This window comes from Gymnoscopelus braueri, assembly GCF_963280865.1.
Source record: "Gymnoscopelus braueri genome assembly, chromosome: 16".
Lineage (NCBI taxonomy): Eukaryota > Metazoa > Chordata > Actinopteri > Myctophiformes > Myctophidae > Gymnoscopelus > Gymnoscopelus braueri.
The window spans coordinates 14,653,085-14,680,779 of record NC_137616.1 but is presented as its reverse complement, the minus strand read 5'-3'; the positions used below and the strand labels follow the sequence as shown (position 1 = coordinate 14,680,779).

Genomic DNA, 27,695 nt, shown 5'->3' with positions numbered 1-27,695 from the left:
ATAAAAGCTGTGAAAGTCTTTTGGCATGATCTCCTTGAGCTCTTGGAGATGTTTGAAACAAACTCCTGCACACACTCATTCTCTGTCCATTAACATTTAAAAAGAAAACACGAGCAGATGACCTTTGTGAAGACACCCTTCTCCTCTTTACTGGGGTGACATCTATCAAACCTTGCACATACATTCTCTTCTCTTCCCAGTTTATGTTCTCCCAAAAGCATTGAAAAATCTTCTCCCTGTCTGCCTCATACAGAGCAGAGCTTCTCGAGAGCCTGAGAGGAGGGGGGAGTTGTTTGTTTTTGACGGACAGTTTGAGGGTCCAATGGAGTTAGGAGTTTTCGTCAGAGGCGCTTTTTAATACTTTTCATATGTTATTATTTAAAAAAAAATTACGCAGATGTAGAGGGGGTTCAATAGCGTTGATTTATGAAAAAAAGAAAAAAAAAGAAAATGGAGTTAGCTGGTCCCGGCTGGACACTGACGATTATGCATAAAGCCTCTTATCAATTAACAGATGAGGAGAGCATACCATCCAGAGATTTGAACCAGTGGAGGAGTGCGCTCACAGAGCACGAACAGCTGCTAAAACAATGGGAAAAGGCCTGGGTACGTTCATATTCTGACTGTGTCCCCCCCTTATAGCATGAAAGACGAGCATTGTGCATCTTGATTTTAAGGTTGATTTAAAGTTGAGCCAACATGTCTGTCTGTGCACTGATTTTGTCCCAACTTGAGCATATCTCAAAAAGTATCGGCAGGGATTTGTGTGTGTACACACGTGAAATAGAGATATATGTGTTTCTCTCCGCAGGAAAGCTGTGATGGAAATGGGGCTCTCTGAAAATGTCATGAAATATCACTGATCTTGGCTGTATTTGGTTCTGAACCCGGTTCTCCACCAAAGTGGACCAGGCCTTAAGACACCACAGATGTCACACGTGAATGTCATGTGATGTCACGGTGCCATCCATTTCTTAGATGGAGGTTTGAGGACCCTTCAAGCCAAGCACCTCATGCCTTCTGTCAGGCTCGCCTGGGTGGCAAGACGAGACTTGGACTCCTCCCTACTGAAGAGGACAGAGCTGGTTGGTTGTGTTTGTTTGAGGGATGGCAGAGGCGTCATTTAATTTAAAAAAAAACTAGACGGTGGCAAAATAAAAAAAGTGACCATGCACTTACTGTAAGCCCGATTGCAAAAATAGCAAAAAACATAGCCGATCTACAAGCTCACAACGTGCGATGCGTTGTGAGCTGGTAGATCTGCTATTTTGGAAAACATACTTTTTTTTGCCTGTATGACATGCCCAAAATAAAGAGGCCACTTTTAAAGTGAAGAGAATGAATGTATGTTTGCAGAAAGAAAACAAGTGACTATAAGTGTCAATCTAAAATCTGATTGATCTGCAAAGGGTAAACATTCAACGGTGGAGGAATTGTGTAAGACCTGAATGTTGAGGTTAAATGCCCCAAATGACGCCCCTGAGGGATGGCATGCATGCGTTTCTAAAAGAAATGTGCATTTTTCCCTATGCCAAATGGGACAGTACAATGTAAACGGGTACTCCTGTTTGTACTTTTAACGTCACTGTCGTCCATTGCCATAGTATGTAGTAGTATCCACCACTACTGTCTTGTAGGATTAGGTAAATTACTTAAATGCATATTTACTATTTATTATTATTCCCTCAGAATTAAATGTTTTATTTTACTTTTTATTTTATAAGAAACTGGGGCTTTAGTCAGTACTTTCCAACTAGCCTACTGTATACATTTGCTTTTGCTTTTGTATTAAGCATAAACACGAGATGGTATTCAGATTGAGTTCATGCTACACAAACTACACATTGAAAATTATGTTTTCTGTCTCCTAATATCCTCTAATATATTTCACTGTCATTATCACAACTCTGTAATTACTCTATTTACTCTCGGTCTCAGAACAGTTTAGCAAAAATAAACAGAGGTGTTTGTCTCTTACACTGATCTCTGGGTCTATATCAACCTTTAATAGTTATTTGTGTTTTCCATTATCTTTGTAGTTGTCTTTTTCCTAAACATACTGGCAAATAACATTGAACATTGTGACACATTTGTTTTCACAATTTTGAGCACAATAACAGACGCAGCACACCTATGGCGTTCTCATAAACTCGTACCGACAATACATTATGCAACACAATATCTTAGGGTGCTTTCTGCTTTCACATAATTATGTCCCATTTCAGCCCTCAGAACGAACTCAGACCATTTAGGGAGATTTTTTGCACATTATGCAACACTCCATAAATATGAGCTCAGATAGCCCTGAAACTAGCCATGGTTCACATGACGCTTGTATACAAGCGTCATGGTGCCGAGTCCCCCTGGTCTAAAGTTGTGTTCGATTTTTTCACATTGCCATCTCTCACATAAACATAAACGTTCAGATTTCAAATATAAAGTGCTTACCACCGAGCCACGGATGTTACAAGGCGACGCGGACCGCGATGAGTACCCGTATCTCCCGTATTGTTCAATAAAAAGCATTTTAATCCCATCGCCGGCCATTTTCTCCAAATTGTCTCCGATACTTTCAACCATGCGACACTAATGGTTGGGAGGTGTATTGCACTCTGATACATTACAAAACAAAACAAAAAAGAAAAAGAAAATGGCCGGCGATGGGATTAAAATGCTTTTTATTGAACAATACGGGAGATACGGGTACTCATCGCGGTCCGCATCGCCTTGTAACATCCGTGGCTCGGTGGTAAGCACTTTACATTTGAAATCTGAACGTTTATGTGAGAGATGGCAATGGGAAAAAATCGAACACAACTTTAGACCAGGGGGACTCGGCACCATGACTGTCATGGTATGACAGTCATGTTTCAGGGCTACCCTGAAACATGACTGTCATACCATGTCATACTAGTTCCTGTTTTTTGAAAATGTTACATTTACAACCAGTACATCTACATAAACGTTCAGATTTCAAATATAAAGAGCTGACCCCACGGCCACGGATGTTACAAGTTATAGCGCCGGGGTCTAAGTACCTGTATCTTCCGTATTGTTCAATGAAAAGCTTTTTAATCCGATCGCAAAATGGCAAAAATGTGGCCTTCCAGACATTATGAGCAATGATGGACTTATGTCATTTCAAGAACTCAAGTTTAATTTGCCTGGTCCGTCATTTTTCTTTCATTTACAGTTATGCACTGCAATGCGTACATATATGGATGGAGTGTCCTGGAAGGATAACCTTGCTAAACATCCAGTAGTCGAAATGGTTAGTTACTTCCAATATCACCAATGGTTTTGTCTCTCATGTTTATGGATTGGAGAGCTACAACAAGTGTTGAATACTTACATGGGGATCACAACAATATGGAATATAGATTTGAAAGACCATGGACATATAGTTTGGAAGAGTGTTGAACAACATTGCCATAACTTCCCGCGATTACGATCATCAGATGGTTCACTATAAATGTATACACAGATTTGATTTAACTCCAAGAATCTATTGTCAACTTCAAATACCCCTTATGCACTTTGTGTTCATTTAAAACCTTGGGCACATATATGCACATGTTCTGGGAATGTCCCAGAGTCAAAATGTTCTGGTCTCAGGTGGCCAATGTATCAGATTTGCTTGAGGTTGAGTTTCCATGTTTGCCATTTTTTTTGCAGATTTTCTTATCAAAGGGCAAGACCACTTTGGTAGAGGTTTGGGTTGTGTAGTTACCTTGCCATGATGTAACACCAAAAGGTGGACAAGAAATCAAAAATAATTGCTCCATTGATTAGAAATTAATAATTCAAAATATGCATCCTCATTGTATGCTGAAACAGCTCTAAAACTCTTTTAGCACATAAACAAACACAAACAAAGTTGATTCACTATACAACTACAGTAACAGTACAGGTAGTATAGTGAATAGTGAATCTACAGTGTAGATTGGGGTCCCAAATTGTATCAAATGGTGGTCCGTGGCCTAATGCACATCAAACTGGGGGTCCTTGAAATGAAAAGGTTTGATAAACACTGCACTAAGGTCTTGGATTGAACTCCACCCACCTGCAGTTGTTGGAGGTGGTCTTTCTACTCTCCCACTGTTGGGTTAGGACACCTACTGGTTGACGGGTTAGGACACCTACTGGTTGACAGGTAGTACTGCCTGAAGCTCACAGGGATTCTTGAAAGAACTGTAGAAGTTTGTTCTCCCACACTGGAGACCCGGGTTCAAATCCCAGGTAGGACATGAACCTTACGCCTTACGGTTTTTAAAAAAAGCTTGTAATTTCAATTTTCACGTTCACCAAAAATAGCCGATCTACAAGATCACAACATGTCACGTTGTGAGATGATAAATTGACTATTTTGGCGAAGAGATTTGGTGTAGCGTGGAAAAAAAGCATACCAAGTACAGTTACAACTCAGGTCCATTTTACAAGTAAGTAAGGGGTTTAAGTGAGATTTTGTTAGAAAACTGAAACAAAGACCCTTATCAGACTTTTTTTGTTCCATCACTTTTTTAAATCCAAGTGCCTGCCTTGTGTTTAACATAGAAAAGGCTAGCCTCACTCAGGCGGCCCACAGGGCTCAAGCCCACTCCTGGTGGCCTGTGTTGTATACAGATTGGACTGAATACTTGATTGAATACTTTATTAACACAATTATTAACAGTACAGTTAGTATAAAAAAAAGTATAACTAAAAGCCCCAGGGGCTTGTTTACATTGTACTCAATTAATCAGAAATACATACTTTAAAGTGCATGAGCAAACACGGTTTAACATAAGTTTCATGCTGTTATATATTTATAGAAACGGTCAAACGTTTGTGTGCTACCAATAGTGTAGGCTAGGCTAATATACAGCAATGTTGTTGTTGGGCAGATCAGATGTCTCCCGTCTGAATTGAATAGAGACAATGATAGGTCTTTATTCCTGAGGTGGGAAAACAGGTTTTCTGGGAAGTTTTAAGTGGTGCAATATCTAGTAGGTTGCTTTATTTAAAAAATGAACAACATATTTGCACCCATCTTATGGAATAACCTGATTAGATGGTTACTTAAGTATTCAACTCCATTCAGTGTCTTGGAATCAATGCAATTTGCCCAACACCATTAGGCATAATGTGTGCAACACCGCGACCTCCTGTCCATAATAATTTACTACCTGACTCTTGTACACGAATTTCCAACATTAACACTATCCCAAAAGGTCAAGGGCCGGTGTCTCGACCCGAAGGTTTAACAGTTTGCAAAAAAGGTAGTTATACAAGAACACAAAAAGCCCTGAGGATTTGTTTCCATTGTGGTCAGGTATTCAATTAATCAAGACATACAATGTCTGAGTTGTATATGGATTGGAATGATGCTTCTTTAAAAGTGCATGAGAAGATATTAAAACACGGTTTGAATTGCTTCAATATCAATGACTTATTTAGGCATTTAGCAGACGCTGTCATCCAGAGCAACTTACAATAGGCAAGGTAAACAGTAACACATACAAATGCAGAAACAGTAGTGCCTCAGTAAACTAGGATAACAGGTAAACCAAGATCCTAGCATCAGTCTAAACAATATAGTAACAAAAATAATAATCTGTACAATGAAACTATGTGATACCAGGTAAATAATGAACCTAGCATCTGTTTCAATAACCTGCTATCTAAATTACAGTCTTAACATTGTCAAGAAAAACAAGCCTAAGTAACAAAAACATGAGAACGAATAACCAAGATATATCTGCAAGCAAGGTAGCCATGTCTTGGTCAGTGGCTAGCATCAAGGGAGGCAAAAGGTGGCAGGAAGAGGTACAGGGAGAGTAAAGCGCTAGGGGGTGCTAGGGGGGAGGTGGAGACTCTACCTCACTCCCACCTTTGGAGTGAGTCTGCAGTTCTAACTGCAATGGTGAGTTTGTTCCACAGTTTGGGAGCCAGAGGGAGAAGAGTCTGGGATGTGTGGAGCGTCGTCCCGGGGGTTTTAAGAAAGGTTCAGACAGCTTTCCTGCGTTAGCTGATCTGAGTGAGCAAGAGGGGTTGTAGGTTTGGATCAGGCTTTGAAGGTATAGTGGTGCCATGCCTTTGGTTGCCTTGTAGGCAAACAGCAACTGGGAGCCATTGGAGGGAGCGGAAAATGTGCGAGACGTGAACATTTTGGCTGGTTGAAGACCGGGCGTGCTGCGGCATTCTGGATCATTTGGAGGGGCTTAAGTGAAGCAGGGAGGCCAGTAAGGAGGGAGTTACAGTAGTCAAGTTTTGAGATGACGCCTGGATAAGGAGCTCTGGCTGACTATTCTGGTGCTCCACCTGGAGGTTAAAAAATAAATATGAAAATAGATTACTGGATTGTCTTACTGCAACCTAAATAAAATCAGCTAGAATGCACTCTGATGTTCAATCCACAGAAACAAAAATATGAAGAAATCCATCTGAAAACAAAGAATTGAGTATCACCTCTTTCTCCCTGTCCAGCTTAGCATGGAGTCCTGACACATCACTGGTACTGACATGGGCTGTATTCAGCAGCTGGAGGGGACAAACACACAACATCACATTAAGGTCATTTACAGCAGAATAATTACTACAGTGAATGATTGCTAATAAATCTACTTTGTGATTGATTGCACACCCGTTCCTGTATGGTCTGATGAGAGAAAAGTGTTGCTCCTGGTAAGTCAGACTGGGATTATCTTTCTCGTTGCTGCTGTGTTGAGGCGCATAAAGTCAGAAACATTTACATAACTGCATCTCTTAACTTTTTTGTCTTAATGCTTATAGCAACACAACATGTCGCAGTAGAAAAACAATTATAGTTTTCTTTATAGTGATTGTGTAGGGCAGGCTATACATCATCATAATCATTATTATTTTCTTTTTAAATCAGAAAACTTCAGTTAGAAGGCGTTTTAGAATTGCCTCAGGTCTAAATTGGTTAAACCATCGTCTGTCTAAACCAAGTAAAAAAGGTAAAACCAAGGGTTTCCAAACATTTCTGGCTGTGACTCCCCAAAATAATTATATTTTTTACTGGGGACCCCCCACCTTGACAAGCACTAGGAATTGTAGGCATTACATTTACTTGGTTCCTCTTTCTTACATAATATTTCACAATTTGGTATTAAAAGAGTCTTAAAAGTCCCTAAATTGTCACTTTAGAAATGTGCAGAAACCCTGTACACACTTATACTGCATGTTGGTTTGTTTACTGTTGAGTGAGAAAACAATGTTGCACATTAAGCTAATCATCTAGGAGTAGCCCCCCCCAAAAAATAATAATTCGGGGACCCCCAGTTTGGGAACCACTGCTATAATCGATGGTCGTCATCAAGGGAAAACAAGAGGTTTGTAGAAAGAAATTAGCTGTAAAAGGCCTGCTGTTCCATTCCAAGACCAAGCGTTTTAGGCCCAGAGGACAGAGAGAATTTCTGTAGTGTTCATAACATACTGAAACTCCTACTAATCTTTAGGATCATTTTACACTGGTTGACAGACCACCCCCCCCCCCGTCTCCTCTGCGACCCAGTCAGTTAAATCTACGGTATTAAAAGCGATGGGCGGCTGCCCACTCCTCACCTGGTCAGCGGTGCTGTAGGCTACAGCTTCTCCTGGGTGGAGGTCAGCTCAGAGCAGACAAACTGCTCCTCAGTGAGATGTTTCTTTTGTCTCCTCCAGGGCCTTGTTGGTCTCCTCTAGCCTGTAGTGTGAACAGAAAACCAGGACATTTACTCAATTTAGTTTACAATGCAAGTCCTGCATTGTCCCTCCCAACACCGGTGGAAAAAGTAGTCAAAATGTACTAGAGTTAAAAGTACAAAAGTATTCATATCAAAATGTACCAAAAGTAGAAAGTACTCATTATGCAGAATGTCCCATTTCACAAAGTTTTCAAATGTATAAAAATCTTTTGAAAATAGCAGCTCTACAAGCTCACAATGCATTGTGAGCTTGTAGATCGGCTATTTTCAAATGGTCGAAATGTATATAGGGCTGAAGTGGGTAATGTATGTTTTGTAATAATAATCAAAATCTACAAAGTAACTAGTAACTAAAGTTTTCAAATAACTGTAGTGTAGAGTAAAAAGTACAATATTTGTCTCTGAGGTGTAGTGGAGTAGAAGTAAAAGTACTGAAAATTGGAAATACTCCAGTAAAGTAAAAATACTTCAACATTTTACTTAAGTACAGTAAATGTACTTAAGTTACAGTACATTACACCACTGCCCACCACCCCTCTGGTTTAATTATTTTATCTACTTCCTTTTGGACTGTAAGGTGGTGCAGAAACTAAACTATGACAATTCAAGCAAAGACTCTGCCTTAGGGGTTCCCTAAGCCAGTGGTTCTCCAATTGTGGTCCGGGGACCCCCAGGGATTCTTGAAGGGGTTCCGGGGGGGGGGGGGTCCCCAGCTAAATTAGTTAATATCACATACATTGGCTATTTGAAAATAACCGATCTACAAGCTCACAAGGCATCGCAATGTGACACATGAGCTTATAGATCTGCCTGATCTGATTTTTGAAACAAATCTTGTATGGGGGTCCTTGGCACAATATCTTTTCAGATGGGGGTCCGCTAGCAAATATATCAATTTGGAGGTCCTTGAAATAAAAAAGATGTGCTTTTCCTCTAAGCTTATAAAGAATTATGACCAGCACTCATAATACTTCATAAACCTTGTTGTAAGTTGTTATGCATAATTATAAATATTTATAATGTGTGTTATGAAGCCTTATAAGTGCATTATGAATGCATTATAGACCCAGCCTTTAGTAAAGTGTTGCCCCAGTTTCCTTCACAGCAGAGCTCTGTTCTGAACACATCATAAACAATACTAAAGGAATATTGGCATAATGAGTCATACAACAGTTAATATAATATAGTTCTTACATATCAGGCCATCTCTGATGGTTTCTTTTGGTTCCAGGAGATTCCATTTCATGCCCAAACCTACCCAGGAGGGGCGTCTACCTTGCACAGGGTGTTGTCGTGGCTGGTACCTCCTCCCTGGAATGCTTTGGTTTCTGCAACATGTTTGTTTTAACTATGGATTGTCCTTAGTCTGATCCCTTACCCTTTGAGCTGCCTGGCATGGTGGCACCTGCCAGGAGCTTAGCTCTCTGGGTCACTGGGATAACGCAAGCTCCTCCACCAACGACAAGGTGACAATCCTAGGAGGAGATCCCAATTTAGTCATCGCCAATTCCCAATTGTCCCCAAGTGTCCTTAAGTCCCTGTTGCTGGCACCACCACCACCACAGCTGGAGAGAGGTATAAACTACTGTGTGCATCCTCCCATACACACTTGCCAGTAGCTTCTGCAGTGCAGCAAAGAGGACGGTCACTTGATCCAGCGTCAGATTAAGTTACCACCCGTAAACACGGCCAATTGTGTTTGATGGAGCGCCCGGCCAAGTTGGAGGCACCGCCGTTACTGCTGGGTGTTGAACCCAGCTTTCTGCTGCGGTGGTGGGAGAGTGTGTTTACCTCTACCACACCCAGGCGCCCCATGGATAGACAAACAAACAAACAGACAGACACTGACAGACGCTAAACGCTCAGGTGCAAGACGCTACCTAAAGCCTGACCCCGCCAGACGCCAGGGCTAGACACAATCACATAGACAGACAAATGTTTTTTTGTTTTTTGTTTTTTTTGGGGGGGGGGGGGGGGTGCATTTCCTGAACAACACGACGCATTTCTAATACGACTATTACTACTTGATGTTAAGAGTCAAAACCTAGAAAGTTGTTAGTCAACAGAAAAGCTCAGGTGCAAGACGCTACCTAAAGCCTGACCCCGCCAGACGCCAGGGCTAGAGACAATCACATAGATAGACAGACAAATGTTTTTTTTTTTTTTTTTTTTTTGGGGGGGGGGGGGGGGTGCATTTCCTGAACCACAACACGCATTTCTAATACGACTATTACTACTTGATGTTAAAAGTCAGATCCCTATCAAGTCGTCAGCCAACAGAATTTCTAATAAGACTATTACTACCTGATATTCAAAGTCAGAACCCTATCAAGTCATCAGCCAACAGAATAAAAAGTCAACAACCACCTCTTAAATTTAACGACCTATCAATATCACAAACAACATACAATCGGAGCAACAGTGTGCCCCAGAGGCAAATACACACCCTGGCATCAGCCAACCTGATCCTATCACGACGCACTGACATCAGACGCATCCTCTAACCCTGCATATTTCACAGATCACTCACCTTGTGACGAATAATATCAACACCAAATCAACTCACAAACAGGGATGTCACGATTATGACATTTTACTTGACGATTAATTGTCAATCAAATAATTGCGATTAACGATAATTGTGTTTCTGTCGTTGAACATTGTTGGAACATTATGAATACAAATTTAATTTCTGGTTGGCCTTTAGCCTCCGTAAAACAAAAGTTGCACAGGGCAGATATGACAACAAACACATAAAATAAAACATTAATAGTGGAAATAGCTGATGTACAAGCTCAAAACCCATCGGGAGGCGATTTGTTTTGAGCTTGTCGATCTGCTATTTCCACTATTTGTAATTTTTTGAAAACATAAGAACATTTAAAATGGAAATTATTACGATTACGCAAAAAACAACTGCGATTATCAAAAATAATTGCGATTATGTAATAATTGTGACAGGCATACTCACCTACTCACAAACTGCGCCTTTCCTTCAAGTGGTGTCCCCGTCACATCTACACATACCGTTTCCACCAGCATCTAGTCCAGTCCCGGAGCGGTGATGTCCACTGAGGCTACTGTTCTCTACCAGCATCTACTCCAGTCCCGGCTCCTCCTGCCCCTCCTCTCCTTCAGGTGGTGCCAGCAGCCCCTTTCAAGGGTTCCAGGTGCCCCATGCGCCTCCACTTCTAAGTGGTTTTCCCTCCGGCTTTGAATGGGTGTTTCAACAATCCCACGTCTGTCTGCGTTACAGTCTTAGACGTGGCTTGCTTCGAGGGGGGCTTCTGACGATGGCCTCATCGACATCAGCCTCCCTCTCCCGCCGGGTAGAAGGAGAAGGCGCCCCGTCTTCGCTGAAGACGATACGCCTCCGTGCCTTAACCACGGGGAAGCTGCAGAACACAGACAGCATCATCTGTCCGTCTGTCCTGTAGACGGACACCCTGAACTGGCGATGGAGCACCCGTCCCCCCTTCTCCCATGTCGTCTCCACACAGGAGATGACTCTGGGCAGCTGCTGACCAGAGACCTCCACGAGGTCGTACTGGTTGCGGGCGTGCCTCCACCCATTGAAGGGTGATGTTAGGGTGGTGGGGTGGGGCGGAGTTACCAGGGACCCGGAGAAGACCTGGTAGAGAACAGTATCCTCAGTGGACATCACCGCCGGTGTCTTCACGGGGGGTGGGGATGGAGCGGGCCATCCCCAGGCTTTGCTGAAGCCACTGTATGTGTAGGTGTCACGAGGCACCGCTGTGAAGTACCTCCCGAAGTCCTTTGGAGGTCTGAGCAGCTCCTTGCCGTCCAGTGTGAGTGAGGAAAGGTCCCTCGTCTGGTCGATGCGGGTGTACAGCTCTGGGATGCACTCTGTGATGACCTCCATGTCGTCATCGGACAGGGGGCGGTCCCTAAGGTTGTCCACGTCCACGATCAACCTGTTCGCCCATCTGGAACGCACTGCAATGGAAAACACAACATTAGTTTACTATTGTTATTCTTAACTAAAGATTCCTTAAATTCCAAATCAAATTGCATTAAAAAAAATAATGTGGATCTAGTGAGGTGAACGAGCTAAACATCAAACAGCAGAAATTGATTACAGTAATGAATTATTGGTCAAATAAGAGTAACTTACATCCAGAGGAAGGCGACTTGTTGATCAACTGGATGCGATACAGCTCCATCTTGCTCTGTGGAGAGAGAGGAGGGAGAGAGAGAAATAGAGAGCGGGAGCAAGCGAGAGAGCGAGAGAGAGAGGCTGAGTGCTGAGAGAGAGAGAGTTGAGAAAGAGAGAGCTGAGACAGCTGTGAAAAGGGAAAGAGAAACAGAAAGACATGTCAGTTTATTATGTTAGTGGTGGAAAGTAACTAAACATTTACACAGATACTGACTGACTTTAGCCTAATTAAGTACACATTTGAGGTTGGCTACTATAGTAATATGGAAGTAAAAATGGAAATACCGTACATAGACTATTCCCATTTTTCAATATTGTATACATCTCATTACAAAACATTAGTTAAAAGTTACAGTGTAGATTTAGATCATTACAAAACATACATTATTTCAAAAATACAAATCTACAAGCTTGCAATGAGACACATTGTGATTGTGAGCTTGTAGATCTGCTATTTTTGACATATTGGAGCCAAATCCCCAACAATTGTGAAATGCCATTCATAATGAGTAGACTTTTGGTTTTTTTCAAGTTATGGTTTCTTATATAGGGCTATGCACATGTGTCATGTGACACTGGCCAATCACAGTCCTGAATAGACTGTGATTGGCCAATCACAGAGCAGGATAATTGTACAAATTTCCTGGGCCCAGATCACAGCGCAGGAAAATGTACAAATTTCCAAACCTCACTTATAGGGGCGGTTTCACCGCCCAAAAAATACCTCAAAACTATACTTAAGTACAGTACTTGAGTAAGAGTACTTTACACCACTGTACACAGGATCCCAATGGAAACAATCCATTGGCTTTCTTGGGTTTATCCTCTTAGCATCCTTATGAACCGTTAATAAAGTATATTCAATCAATCAATCCCATGCAGGCTTCTTACATGGACCACACAGTATGGTTATCGTTTGCCAAAGTAGAACAGATCTACAAGATAACAACGGCCCTAGCTCTGATCCAGTCCATAGCGTTAGAAGGAGTTCTCCTTAACCTTCTAACGCAGTGGTTCTCAACCAGTGGTCCAGGGACCTTGAAGGGATTCCATGACCCAGGTGGTCCCCAGCTAACTGATAGATAGTTAGGAACCAAATGGACCCTTATGGGTCTGCAACTCTGAGAGTGTACAAATGGAACCAAATGGACCCGTTAGGGTCCATTTGGTTCCATTTGTACTCAGGGTTAAATTAACATTGATTTTACAGTACAAATTGGGGTCCCAGAGATAGAAATGTTATTAAATGGGGGTCCGTAGCCCTAATGCATGTCAAACTGGGGGTCCTTGAAATTAAAATGGTTGAAAATCACTGCTAGAGCCGTAACAATCTTATCTTCTTATGAGGGTACCGTACTTGGCATATATTTTGAAATGGGGGGGTCCTAGGGTGGTTAGGGGGCTAGTGTCAATTTGGGGGTCCTTGACATGAAAAAGGTTGAAACCCACTGTTCTCACGCTATGGACCAGAGCTACAAGCCCCCTCCACAAATCCATTCAGGTTGTTAGCTTGACGTCTTTTGAACGACAGCGCCAATCCCTTTGATTTACAATGTAAACAAGCTACAATGAGACGTTTTGAATGCATGAAACTCATTTCAACAGTACAACCATTTACAATGACATTTACACCTTAAACCCAAGAGCGTTTTGAAAAACAACAACACAACATACATAAGAGACAGACGTTACACAGCTAGAAACAAGCTAGCTGCTATTTTGACAACGATCATAACGACGACAGCAACGGCCATAAACGGTAAACGGTAAACTTCGGTTACCGGTAACCGACGTTATTTAGTTTAGTTAGTTAACGTGATGGCAACGGCTGTTAAAAAAGCAGATCTACAAGCTCACAACGCCTCACGATGCATCTGGCGTCGCGTTGGTTAACATGGCGGCAACGGCTGTTAAAATAGCAGATCTACAAGCTCACAACGCCTCGCGATGCATCTGGCGTCGCGTTGGTTAACATGGCGGCAACGGCTGTTAAAATAGCAGATCTACAAGCTCACAACGCGTCGCGATGCATCTGGCGTCGCGTTGGTTAACATGACGGCAACGGCTGTTAAAATAGCAGATCTACAAGCTCACAAGGCGTCGTGATAACGCCGAGCATTATGAAACTACATCAAACTCACCAGTTGTAGGAAAAAGCTGGTTGAAAAGCAACAAATTAGCACTGCTGCAAGAAAAAAGTAGACAAAAGTAGATAAAACAATCCGTAGATGTTCTTCTGGTTGGTGGTCACTGGTTCCGTCCGTTAGTGTTAAAGCAACTGTTACGCTCTGGTTAAATGCGACTGGTTCTTTCAAAGTCTCAGACACATCTGACGTAGAACGTTGTGCTTAACGCGTTTGTACCGGCATTCCACCTATGGGCGTTCCATGCGAGCTCTCGCTTCTCGCTGATTGGTCAGCTGTCAATAACAACTCATTTCAAACTTTCAACGCTATTATTTTTGTTTTGATTTCGAATAAGAAAAGAAAAGACTCTTTCTGGTCATTATGTGACACATATACGTTTAGAGGAGAAAATGTAAAAAAATAAAATAATAATAATAGCTGATCTACAAGCATTGAGAGCTTGTAGATCTGCTGTTTTCCAAAGATTTGTATACATTTTTGAAAACTTGTGAAATGGGACATTCTGCATGAGTACTTTCTACTTTTGGTACTTAAAGTACATTTTGATGCCAATACTTTTGTACTTTTACTCAAGTAAATGTTTTATTTCTGACTTTTACTTGTAACTGAGTACTACGTTGCAGTATTGATACTTTTACTTAAGTAATGCATTTGAGTACTTTTTCCACCACTGTCAGTGGAAAGTAACTAAGTACATTTACTTAAGTACTGTACCATTTTTGAGGTATTTGTACTTTACTTGATTATTTCCAATTTCCAATACTTTTTTTCTACTCCACTACATTTCAGAGGAAAATATTGTACTTTTACTGCACTACAATTATTTGAAAACTTTAGGAACTAGTTACTTTGCAGATATCAATTATTATTTATAAAACATACATTAACCCCTTTAGCCCTATTTTATACATAGGCTATTTTCAAACATTTTAGTACTTTTACTTTTGGCACTTAAAGTATATTTTGATGCCAATACTTTTGTACTTTGACTCAAGTGAAGTACATTTTGAATTCCGGACTTTTACTTGTAACAGAGTATTTCTACATTGCAGTATTGATACTTTTACTTAAGTAAAACATTTGAGTACTTTTTCCACCACTGATCCATGATAAAAAAAAAAAAAATTAATACGGTAATCCAAAGGGGGCGTGTCCCTCCGTTGATGACGCGTTTCTGATGGGGTCGCACAATGATGACGTGTTTTATGTGGGACCGTGTTGATGTCAGGCTCATAGACATATAGAGGTTTCTATATCTATGGTCAGGCTGGTTTGTTTTTGAATAATCTGTCAATCGGAACGTATTTATCTGTCGAGACCGTATGTCATCATTCATCATTATTAACAGCTGTTAAAGTGTATGTTCGAGCTAGAGTGTAGTTTTTAGTGAGAAAGGAACCAATGTAAGTTAACCAGTGGTGCAAAGTAACTATAAGTACATTTACTAGTACTGTACTTAAGTACAATTGAGGTATTTGTACTTTACTTGAGTATTTCCAATTTCCAATACTTTTACTCCATATCGACGTTGTAAAAGACGTGTCTTTTCAACACATATCTCTTTGCCCACTGGGCACACACAATACAACACGGCCCATACGCCGTCCATACGACGTCCGAGTCAGACCTCAGTCAGCAGCTGTTTTGCAAAAAATACGTTGAAACGACGTGGTGGACACACGTCATATGTATGGTGTGCCCAGTGGGTAGAGACGTCTGTTGAAAAGACACGTCTTTGTGCAACTTCAATTATGGATTTTTGATTGCATTTTAAGTTTTAGATGGCTTTTCCCAACCCCGTAGCCTAAGTGAACGGTGAACACCAGCGATATTGTATGTTTATTAAGTGGAATTCATAATTGTCAATTATTGTTTCCCCCCTTCCTATAAATGTAAGGCAAGTTTTAGATTCATCACGCACAAACCTTACATTTCCCCACCAACAAAACATAGAAAGAATGCTATCAGTAATTTATCTACAGAATGTATATACACAATAAAAATATGCTATTTATGTTGTCAGTGAAGCCCTGCATTGACTTTTTTTCAGCCAGCAGGTGTCACGGCAACAACATGAGACCAAAATACTTGATAGTCACGTGACTTTTTGCCTTTTGTAGTCAAATGCATTTATATAATAATAATAATAATACCAGCTAATGTCCCTGCCCCGGTTGACATCCTTATTTTTTTAACTCTATGGTTGACATAATCATTTTAGCCTGCTTTACTTTATGTTCTTTATTATGGAACCTCACTCTAGCTAGCATACCTGCCAACCTCAGACCGTCTGATAACAGCTTTTTTTGATGGATGACACCAGGATGACACCAGTAGGAATTATGTAAAAATAGCTGTGGCTTGCAGTAATATAAAAGCAAACTTATTATTGCAAGTTATCTTTTGAAAATGTAATCGAGAACATTTCAATACAGTGACTTTTTATTATATCAATCTCAAACCTCCACCCACAGCACCTTCCATTAAAAACAAACAAAAAAACCCACTTTCAATTATTTTTTTACATTTATACAAATACACAGAACCTGCGTACCATCATAAGTGAAATACAGAACAGAACTTTTGTGTTTTGATGTTGGATACTGTTTGCCATGGAGAAAGCATTAGAAATGTACCTTTATCATGATTAACCCCTTTAGATGAATCATCTTGTTTTCAAGGGGTTTCCTAAAATGTATACAAAACCAAACGCACAGGGGGAATAATATACTCTTTGTGACATAAATTATCAACATACAGTATTGCAACAGTCCCAGATGTAAAAAAGACAACTGAAATGAATCCTCCAGTTCCCACCTTTCACTTCAGATGAGTTCTCAGAGTATAAAGTGTTATTTCTGTCAAACTGGACATCGATACAATCAAAGTTTAAAACCAACAAAACTCAACTGAAAATTGATGCATAAATAGGACTGATTTTTACCACATTCATGGCTGGAACTTTACCTTTCTTTTTTCTTCTTTTTTAAACTGACTAATGCACAGTGATTCCAGACAGGCTCTGTACACAAACTATTTACATGGGATTGCAGTTGTTTTATAAAAAGGAAGAAAAAAAAGTTAATCAGTGGTTCAATGTAGTCCGTCTTGACTTGACAGTTGTACGAGGGATACTTAAGAAATTGTGTCCAGATTATTTTTGACTTATTCATGATCAGTCTTGGTATTTACAGTACAAACTCCTACAGCGCATACAAAAAGGAGACAAGAGTCCTTGTTGATAGCACTGCACTTAATGCTCTGATGCAGTGTGGGGAAGGCCAGTGTCCAAATACAATGTCCATAGACATCAGCTTCACTCCAAACATAAACCCTCAAGAGGGAGCAGACGGGGGAAAAAAATACCTTCGGCTCCGCATGGGAGGCCAAAACCAGACAGTCTGCTGCACACACCGCCGAAAAATACTTGTATAACAAATAACATTTACAACACTAAAATGAAAAACCCAACAGGGTTTAATCAAAGCACCGTTGTAATGAATGAACAAACCCAAAGGATCACGCAAACACTGGAGGTGGAGGAGACAGCATTTAGCACCAAAAAAAAAAAAGTTGTTGGCTTGGGTTGGGCCGAGGGCTCTTGGAGCTAGGATGGGCGTGAGAGGTGTTCAGAACTGCTCCAGGAGTTGACGGAGGTAGGGGGCCTTGGACAGCTGCCGGTTGACCCGGGACAGCTTGTAGAGCACGGGACAGTCCAGTGAGACGCAGGGCACCTGGCGCTCGGCACTGCCACTACAGTTCCGACATATCTGGAAATACAAACACTGTTCAGTTTCATGTGAATTCTGTTGCACAATCATACAATCAAGGTTGGGCAATGTGATTCAGTGTGATAAAACCCCAAATCCTAGCATGAGAAACATTTAAGCCCTATTTTATACTTTGTTGTACGATGTCACATGGTGAAAATTGCTTTTACAAGCCTTTGTATCTGCCATTTTCGCCATTTCTGACAAATTGTGAAAGGTCTTGAAAACATTTGCCTATGATGACATGCCCAAAATAGCGAAGCCAGGTTGAAAGTGGTTAAACAAGAGCTACAGAGGGCAAAACGTCTTGCCTCGAAACGAGAAGGCAGCAGTAATTAAACAAAACATCTCCTTTTTAAAGCAGGTTGGACAGACAGTCCCCCTTGTCCATTGTATTTTTTACTCCACAGGGACAAGTAGGGAAGTTGAGATGGAGCAGAGTGGGTCAGGGAAACACACTGGAGATGGTTCTGGTAGGAGTTTAACCCATTAAGACTCGAGGCCGATTCTACAAATGTCTTCTAAATCCTAACAGTTTTGTGAAAAAAAACGTATGTTGCTATATCAGTGCTGCTCAAACCTTTTCATGTCAAGGACCACCAAAATGATATGCATTTGGCTGCAGACCCCCCCCCCCCCCCATCTCAAAATATGTAGTTCCAGGGACCTCCAGAAGTAAAGATTTGAGTTAAAAATGTTTGCTTTACATTTTTTTTATATATTCAAAGATGTGCACACATTTTCAAGATTTAAAAAAAATAGCAGATCAACAAGCTCATAGCCTGGCACGAAGTGACACGCTCTGAGCTTGTATATCTGCTATTTGTTTTAATCATGAGTGACACACAATCATATATATATAGCTTAAATCTAAAATGACAAGAGATGCTTTCCGGGATTGAATGGGTTAATACTAGGCAAGTGTGGTCCTGGAGGCAGGGCACCTCAGGTCTAACATTACCCTTTATATCTCATCATCATACTGTGGAACGGCTCATTTCCCATCTACTGAGTTTACTGAAGAGAATTAAAACGCTCAAAGATAGCAGGAGATGCTGAATGACTCCAAGGTCAAGATGAGGACAGACAGACAGGCAAACAGCAGCAATAATGTTGGGCAACCTCTCACATTAAAAATAAATAAATAGAGAAAATAGATGATCTATAAGCTCACAACATGGTGCATCTTACGCTGTGAGCTTGTGCCTATATAGGGCTCAAAGGAGTAGTTCAGCCAAAAAATTACTTATTTTCTATCAATTACACACCCCATAAAACCTTGAATTCATAGACACTTTTTTAGTTTTTGTCGCATTCCTAAGCCAATAATTTGATGACCGGCGGACTCAAAGAGTCTCGTACTGAATCAAATTATTGGCTCTGGAATGCGACAAAAACAAAATAATGAATGAATTCAAGGCTTCATGGGGTGTGTAATTGATGGAAAATAAGACCTTTTTTTAGTGAACTACTCCTTTAAGAAGATACAACTCCAATTCCATAGATCGGCATTCGGCAATGGAGAGTGAGAGCAGGCAGAGGCATTAAAAATCTTTAAAGTGCTTTTAATGTTTTTATTAGATAGTAGAATGAGGGGAAACAGGAAGGACAGGAAATATGGGGTAAGGAAAGGGAAGGACGCGTCCTGAGTGGGACACGAGCCCAGAACATTGTGATCAAATAGTCAACTGCCCCGACATCCCACAAAACTCATTCCGTGTCCACATTCCAGGTTTCCAACACAGGAAAATAACCTGTCAAAGGCTAACTAACCCAGGTGCGCCGATGGCCTAGTGGTTAAGGCGCATACATAATGCGGCCTACAGCAAGTCGAGGGTTCGATTCCCAAGCCCAGCGGCCTTTGCTGTGTGTCTCTCCCCGTTTCCTGTCACTGTTAATTATACCATCCGATAAAGACATTAACACCCCAAAAATATGGTTAAATAACCAAGTGACTCATCCCACCTTTTGTGTTAAAGGAAAACCGAGCCAATTGTCAACCTAAAACCCATTGTTCTAATGTGAGGAGATCAATAATATAGTGTGCATTTAGCCTTGCATTGCTTCGCAAAATGTTATCTTCGCCAAACGATGATAGACGGTGTCATTTCGTGCCATCGGGTATGCATTCCGATTCCGTACTCTACACTGTAGAGTATAGTGTACGATATCACCTCCTGTAGAGTATAGCGTCCGGTATCCCCCCTCCCCCCTCTATATTATTGATCGCCTCACATCAGAACAATGGGCTCTAGATTGAAAATGGGTGAATATCTTCCTTTAAGTGTGACCCCGTCATTCTCCTCAGTCCACGACCTCTAACCTTTAGCAGCTGGTCTTGCTGGCTCTCCCACTGGCGCATGTCCTGGTGCAGGGTGATGGCCACGCGCTGCGGCTCTGCGCGGCACTGGGCGCACACCCCCAGCTGGGTAAGCTGGTCGCACACAGGGCAGTGCAGCGTGGTGAAGTACTGGGAAATGGTTCCCTTCCTTCCGCCTTCGTCGCCTCCCGACGCGGTCGAGCAGGAAGCCTTCTGGGTCTGGTGAGAAAACAGGAAGCAATTTGGGACCATTAGACGTCTTTTTTTCTCCCAGTGGTTAATGTTTTGCTCATGGATGAAATGCATTACGGAAAACTGTAGAAGGTAAATCTTAAAGGGATACTTCACTTTCACATAAAAAAAACATTAAAAATAAATATTTAAAAAAAATGAAAGAAGTTATGGCAAAATAAAGGCCCCCTCACACATTAGTAGGACACTCTAATGCGTGAGGGGGCCATGATTTTTCCATTACTTTTTTCATTTATTTTTAATATATTTTTTTAATGTTTATTTTATGTGAAAGTGAAGTATCCCTTTAACAGCACTGAGTAAATTGATGATCAACTAACAGACTTGAGCATGATTTACACTTAATAGGGAATAGCAGATCTACAAGCTCACAATGTTGTTTGTAGAACCGCTATTTTAGGTGCGCAACACCCAGCATAAATTGGGCTTGAATCTTTAGTCCATGACGTGAAGTTCATTTTAAGCAGATAGCTAGTAATAATCTGGAAGACTTTTTCTATCCCATTTGCGTTCGGTAATTTAAGACCTGGGAAGACATCATTCTGAGTGCCAGGACAGGATTTATGGAGCCACTGCCCACGGGGCAAAGTGTAAGTTCCAAGATGAAATGATTCCAACCCTACAGTACAGTTCCTTATGTCTTGCAGTTTCTCACTCTTCCCACCAGATGGCGTGTGCGCACCACTGAAAGAGCCTGCGTTCAACCTTTACACAAAGACCACCCACATCACCACTGCAGTTTCAGGAGTCTCCTCTGATTCCCAGCATGAAGCTGGGAATATTTTCTTTCTCTTTTGTTCTCTCGTTACTAAACGGCCATGACAAAGAAAATATGCAATTGTCCTCGTCTTGGTGACTTTAAGGTTATTTTAGACTGTTGGCTAACATCGTTTATCTTGCTCACTTTGACAGCGAGCAGATCTATCGTCCTTAAATGACCATTCAATCCCCAACATCTCTCTCTTACCTTCTCCTTTTTGTTTTTTTTTATAACAAGGACGACTGCAATTTAATTAGTTCTAAAAGTAAATATTTTTGTTTCGTATACCGGTAATTTCTTTTTTTTGTGTTGTTCTTTAAAATCTTAACCACTTGTCTTAAACCTTATCATGATGATCGGGGTCCCCCAGGGGTTTAATGCATGACCCTGTCCTTTTTCCCTCTACAACAAGGTTATGAGCTTATACAGGTAAATGGGCTATTTTGTTATTTTCACAAAATGTTTTTATTTTATAATCATCAATACATACCAAAACATTTTCTCACTGTTGGCTGGATATCCAAAACCAAAAACCTGTATTCCAATGGATCCATTGTAGCGATTATTCACAAGCACTTGTTAATACTTATTAGCTAATTACTATTAGCTCTTGTTCATGTTTTTCATTGGTTAATATTAGCCCTTGTTATTGCTTTACATTAGTTAAATATTTATAAAAGATTACAAACTAAGATTAAAGATTACGATTAACTATACCAGTGGTTCTCAACCTTTTCTGGATCGGGGCCCACTTGAAAATCTCAAAAGTGTTTGCGGCTCACCCATCTGACCATAGTATACTTAATATAGTATCAAAATCAGTTGAACCACTTTAACCCCATTTTCTAATTCAGCTATTTGAAGATAGCAGATCAACACGCTGACAATGCGTCGCATCGCGACGCGTTGTCAGCTTGTAGATTGGCTATTTTCGAATAATTGTGAAAAAAACACCCTGGAAATAGAACAGCAGCGTATCGCACCGCCAGGCGGGATGTCAGTGTGCACTGACGCGTGTCTAACGCCGCCAGTGTGGGGTAGGTTCATTGACAATAATGGGGGCGGCTGTGTTTTGTTTCATGCACAGCAATCTCAGCCTGTGTGTAGGTAGAGGCCTCCTCTCACCCGGGGCAGCTCCTGATACCAGCTGAACACGTCGACGCCAATGAGCTGGAACATGCGAGCCAGCGGAGGCAGGATCTGCTTGCTGACGTAGTAGGTGGCGTTGAGGCGGAGACTGGGGTCCTGGAGCACCTCCAGGGGGCGCCGCACCAGCTGGATGAGCGGCACGCCCGGCACGCCGTACACGATGACGTAGGGCACTCGCTCGCCCACCCGCGGCTCCAGCCGCCGGTCATGTGACATCGTGCGCCTGTGGACGAGAACGAAGGGAGACGCACAAAAAGAGACATGTCAACTATGACTGCAAAAACTATGCAAACAAAATGAACGTGCTGGTTTAACAAAATACAAATAAATAATACTCTGCTCTCCAAAAATTCTACAATCACAATGATCAAGGAGGCCAAAATCTACCACAAATAACCAGGATTGGCAATTCAGACATTATAATGCAGTTCTATCGTCTAAAAACATTATTGTTTTACTCCACATTAGGGCTGGGCAAATAACAGAAAATATATCAAAAACAATATTTACAACCAATAACCGACTTATAACCGCATAATCGAGAAACAAGGTTTTTTAAATACCGTATATATATATATATTTCTTATATATCAACAAATCAAAGCTCTCAAGTTGTGAGCTTGTAGATCGGCTATTTTCACTATTCATTTATTTTGATAATCGTTCATTGTAATCGAGGCAAAAGTTTGAAATAATCGTGATATTGATTTGAAGTCATATCGCAGATAATACACATAATACTGTAATTACGGTGGAAGCCTGGTTCTTATGAAAGAAACAGATATGTTAATATATATATCCAACAAATGAAAAATCTACCATACTGTAACATCCTCCTATAATTCTAGTAACCTCTGAGACCAACAGCCATTGACCATTACCATGTGCATGGAACTGTGAAGCCCGTTTTTCGATTACATCAAATCTCAGCTTATTATTACCGTTTATGTGTCAAACAATGGGAGATCACGCTGCGCAGGGTTGCCAGGTTTCGCGAGACAAACAAGCAGCAAGGTCTATGAAAACAAGGCCAAACGAAGCGAGCCCTACAAGCAACAAGGTCTATGAAAAGAAGGCCAAACGAAGCACCGTCACACATATACATTGCCTCTTGGAAAACAGCCGCTCTACAAGCTCACAACGCGTCCCCACACCCACCTGCACTTTCACAACCAACGCCAAAAACACACTTCCACCAATATTGCCCCTAAACCGCTTACAATAGGCGAACATGGCAACACCAAAGTCTGTCACACCATAGACTCCGCCCACTCTGGGCCGGGGCGGGAGGCGGGAGGGGGCGGGCGACTAACATGCCTATGCCAGGGAGTCACATTTCATTCTACATCGTGGCTCCGTGGTGGTGTGTGTGAGATGATCGCACCACAACTTGGGTCCGCGCCCGTGTATGCGTGGACACGCACGTGCGCATGCACGTTGGGGAGGCACGTGTGACATGTCACAATGTACATTATTTGTGTTTGCGCGACGCCGTGTGTGTGTTCGCGACGGGCCACGGGCCGCAGTACTGTGTGTGTGTGTGTGTGTGTGTGTGTGTGTGTGTGTGTGTGTGTGTGTGTGTGTGAGCGCTCGCAACGGGTCGCGCGTGTGTGTGTGTGTTGAACGTGCTTCGCCCAATTTACAATCTCAGCTGTTTATTCGCATTTTTATGTCAAACATAGTCTCAATCAGACAATCTCACCGTGCTTATGATGGCTGGAGAGAGAGAGAGGGGGGAGAGAGAGAAAGAGAGGGGGAGAGAGAGAGCTGTGTGTGAGAGTGAGTGAGTGAGAGAGAGAGAGAGAGTGTGTGCATGAAATGCAATGCAATGCAATCTTTTCGTGCAAAGGTGGTAGCACGTCGCGTTTTACGTAAATCTCTCCACCAGAGACACAAAAGTTAATCTCATCTAGCCATTACACCATGTCGACTCTCCGAAAATCTGTACAAGCTAACGATACGACCGTTCCACAATCTCGCCCCTAAACACGGTCGCCCAGGCTCGCACCGAACGGTCTGGGGTGAGCAATCTGCGCCTAATTGTCTCGCCCCTAAACACGGTCGCCCCGTATCGCAACGAATGGTGGAGAGCGTTTCTTTGTTAAGGACGCCCATACATTCTCCACTGTTGAATGTGCACCCTTTACGTGCATATCTGCATGCACATAATTATATTGTTGTTGTTAAGTTGAAATAATAGTTGTACAAGTTGTAATAACAGTGTTGTATAATTATTTTTGCTGTAGTAATCAATTCATTCTAATATAAGTACAATGCATGACAGAATATATATGTATGTGTGTGTGTGTGTGTGTGTGTGTGTGTGTGTGTGTGTGTGTGTGTGTGTGTGTGTGTGTGTGTGTGTGTGTGTGTGTGTGTGTGTGTATATGCATATATGTATATGTATATATGCACAGTAGGACGTGCAATAACCCCACGTTTGTAACTACTTTTGCCTGCGCACTTCACCGGGTATGGTCTAGTGTAATTAACAGCAGCAACACCAGGACTTGAGACTGTGAACCATGTACAGTAGGTACTACAGTAGGTGTGTTTTGCGGAGGGGAGGAAATGGCAGTGATGAGCGGCGGCATGCCTGATGAAGGAGTATATTTCCATCTTAACCAGGTCTCTCAAATCAGATTTTTCCACCCATTAAGGGGCTGGGTTGCTAGGCAACAGAGTCAGGTTCAGCAGATGCAGGCCAGTGCTGGTGCATGCAGTTGCAGACAATGGGCATTGTGGAGAGACGGCGTAATTGGATTCACATTGTGTACTGTAAATGTGTACAGTAACTCTATACTGTAGCTGAGAGCCAATGTCTTTCTCCCTGGTTGTCTCTCTTATGGTCTCTGTCTCCAACATGTGCGCCTGCAGACACATACACCGTCACTGTCTGGTAGAAACCTTATATTTCCATATTTTCTTTCATAAATCAATGCCTTATTTCATACCTTGTCATGACAGTGTCGTGCAAAAATAATAGCCGAAATATAAAAAAAAAACATAGCAAGCTCACAGTCACAGCGCTTTGATATTTTTGAAAAATGTAGAAGATTAAAAGTATTAAAAAGAGCTTGTGACTGAATAATGACTACACTGGACTCCATTGGATCCTGAGAAGTAACGGTTTCAGACAGAGACACTAAATGCAGTGGGTTTTATTAGTGGCGGTAGTAATAGTACCTGGTGAGCTCCAGCGCGGGGATACAGGCTCCAGGCTTGTATGAGCCACTGCCCCGGTACTCCTTGGCGAAGGTCAGGTCCTGCATGCTGGCTCTGCCTTCCAGCACCTTCACACACTGACGCTGGACGTACTGCTTCACCTGGCTGATGTCCCGAGTCTCAAACAGAAGCTTGATGGAACGCTCCAGAACCTGGGAAACAGGGAGGACACAACACAACAAGATGGACGGTTAGATGCAAGAGAAGTTAGAGGGATATATTAGGAATAACCCCTCCAAAAAACGGGAAAGCATCAGTTTTATATTTTAGCGTTGGCTGTTCAAAAAAGGCGTGTAGGAGGATGTACAAGCTCACAGCGCGTCACTTTGTGCCACGGTTTCAAAAATGTCCAAAAATACCAGACATACAAGCTCACAGCGAGTCACTTCATGCCACTGTTTAAAAAATGTTCAAAAATACCAGATATACAAGCTCACAGCGCGTCACTTCGTGCCACTGTTTCAAAAATGTTCAAAAATACCAGATATACAAGCTCACAGCAAGCTTGTACATCTGCTATTTTTGAATGTTGAATCATTTTGAATTACGATTCAAAATGACTGATTTAGAAGGCATTTGTAGAATCGGCCTCTGGCCTTAATGGGATAAGTCGAAGGATGCGAGCCCGAGCGACATTTGGCTGGTATATCGACCAAATGTATATATCGAATATATTATTAGACTTTTTTTGTGGGTGACATCAGCATCTGCAATTATGCGGCTGATGAGTCCTGATTTTAAAATCAGGACACATAAGAGCTTGTGGATCGGCTTATTTATTTGTTTGCTTATAAGTTAAACGTTCTCAAATAGAAACTTAAATCACATCTAATGTCAAGTTTTTCAAATTGATTGCAAAATCTTCAAAATGTTTTGGCACAATATCAGTCAAAACATCGGTAATCAGCGGTCTAGGGCTCGCCAAAATTGGGATCGTTATTGAACCCAAACATTTGGCATCAGTCGGGCTCTAAGATGGACAGGGTATACAAAGGGTGAATGAATGAGTGAGTGTATTCATTAATGGATGATGACAGGGGATAGAGGGTTGACATGCTTGCTGGTTACCTTGGAAACAGCAGGGCAGCCGTCGCGGCGGACTGTTTCGATCCCCTTGGCGTCGAACGCCGGCTCCTTCTGATCCAGACTCTCGTACATGTAGCCCACGTAGCGCTTCTTTGTCTGCAACACGCACGGCAGGTACACCTGGATGTGCACACATGCACACACACACACACACAGTACATAAACAGAAGTACGTATACATATACATAATATAAATAACACATAAGAGTAAATGGGTAACAGATTGCTATGTGAATCTGTACAATCCCCCCCACAAACAGTACAATATATATGTAAATAATAATGCAGGCAAATAAATTGTCTGCAGTAATGTATTAGGTATATCCATGACTACAAACACATGCCGTGGGTAGTTAGACTAATAGGTTGGTGTAAGGGACCAGAGTTGGTCGGCAAGAGAGACACCAGGACAAGTGTGTAGTTTACTTTAAAAGGTCTTTTTTATCTTTTCTTTTTCCAATAAATATAAGACAGGACATTCATGCTGGCCCAAAACAAATGAAACCAATACACAGGACTGAACTTGACATCAAGACTGAACTAACCAAATGAGACATGAGGGAAACATATATAGAGGGTGATCAGACCACTCTTGACACAAAGGGGAAGACAAAGAATAACATTTACACAGACTACAAATAGCTACAACATAATCCACTACAGCACTAACTCATATTAAATAAAGAAATTACATACAACTGAAATGCCAATACATTTTCATACGTGTAGTAATACATTCAAACTTATAATAAATCCCTGCCCCTCCCCTTATGCACAGGGGACATGGTGCAGTCCAATTACTAATCAGCTCCTTATAAGCACCTGTGAAGCAGCTAGGCCTTTCCATGGCCAGCAATCTAAACTTCAAGAACTTAATGGACGTACCCTCCAGTCAGTAACTTTATCATCAAACTTGCAATAAACAGTATGTCCTTTAACCGGTTGTGTGTAGTCCTTTATGCATGTAGTTTGTAGTTTGCTGAAAATAAATATAAACTAAATTAATAAACCAAAAAAGACAAGTGTCCACCATGTTTTACCAACTTTGTGTGTCAGCTGGTGTGGCCATCACATGTGGCCATCACACACTCCCCCCCTTCGGAACTCACTGGAACAGTGAG

The 27,695-nt window shown here is 41.6% G+C and overlaps 1 protein-coding gene across 1 annotated transcript in view; it reads right to left on the bottom strand.

Annotated features, from left to right (window-relative positions):
- Positions 1-16,442: 16,442 nt before the first annotated feature.
- The window catches only part of rev3l (REV3 like, DNA directed polymerase zeta catalytic subunit), a 91,424-nt gene continuing 80,171 nt past the window's right edge, over positions 16,443-27,695 (bottom strand). The window contains exons 28-32 of the mRNA XM_080452292.1: positions 26,557-26,694; positions 25,450-25,640; positions 22,240-22,486; positions 20,106-20,321; positions 16,443-17,782 (exon numbers count right to left, since the gene is read on the bottom strand). Of these exons, the coding sequence (XP_080308418.1) occupies positions 17,642-17,782; positions 20,106-20,321; positions 22,240-22,486; positions 25,450-25,640; positions 26,557-26,694 (933 nt within the window). The 3' untranslated portion in view covers positions 16,443-17,641. The remainder of the gene's footprint in view (positions 17,783-20,105; positions 20,322-22,239; positions 22,487-25,449; positions 25,641-26,556; positions 26,695-27,695) is intronic.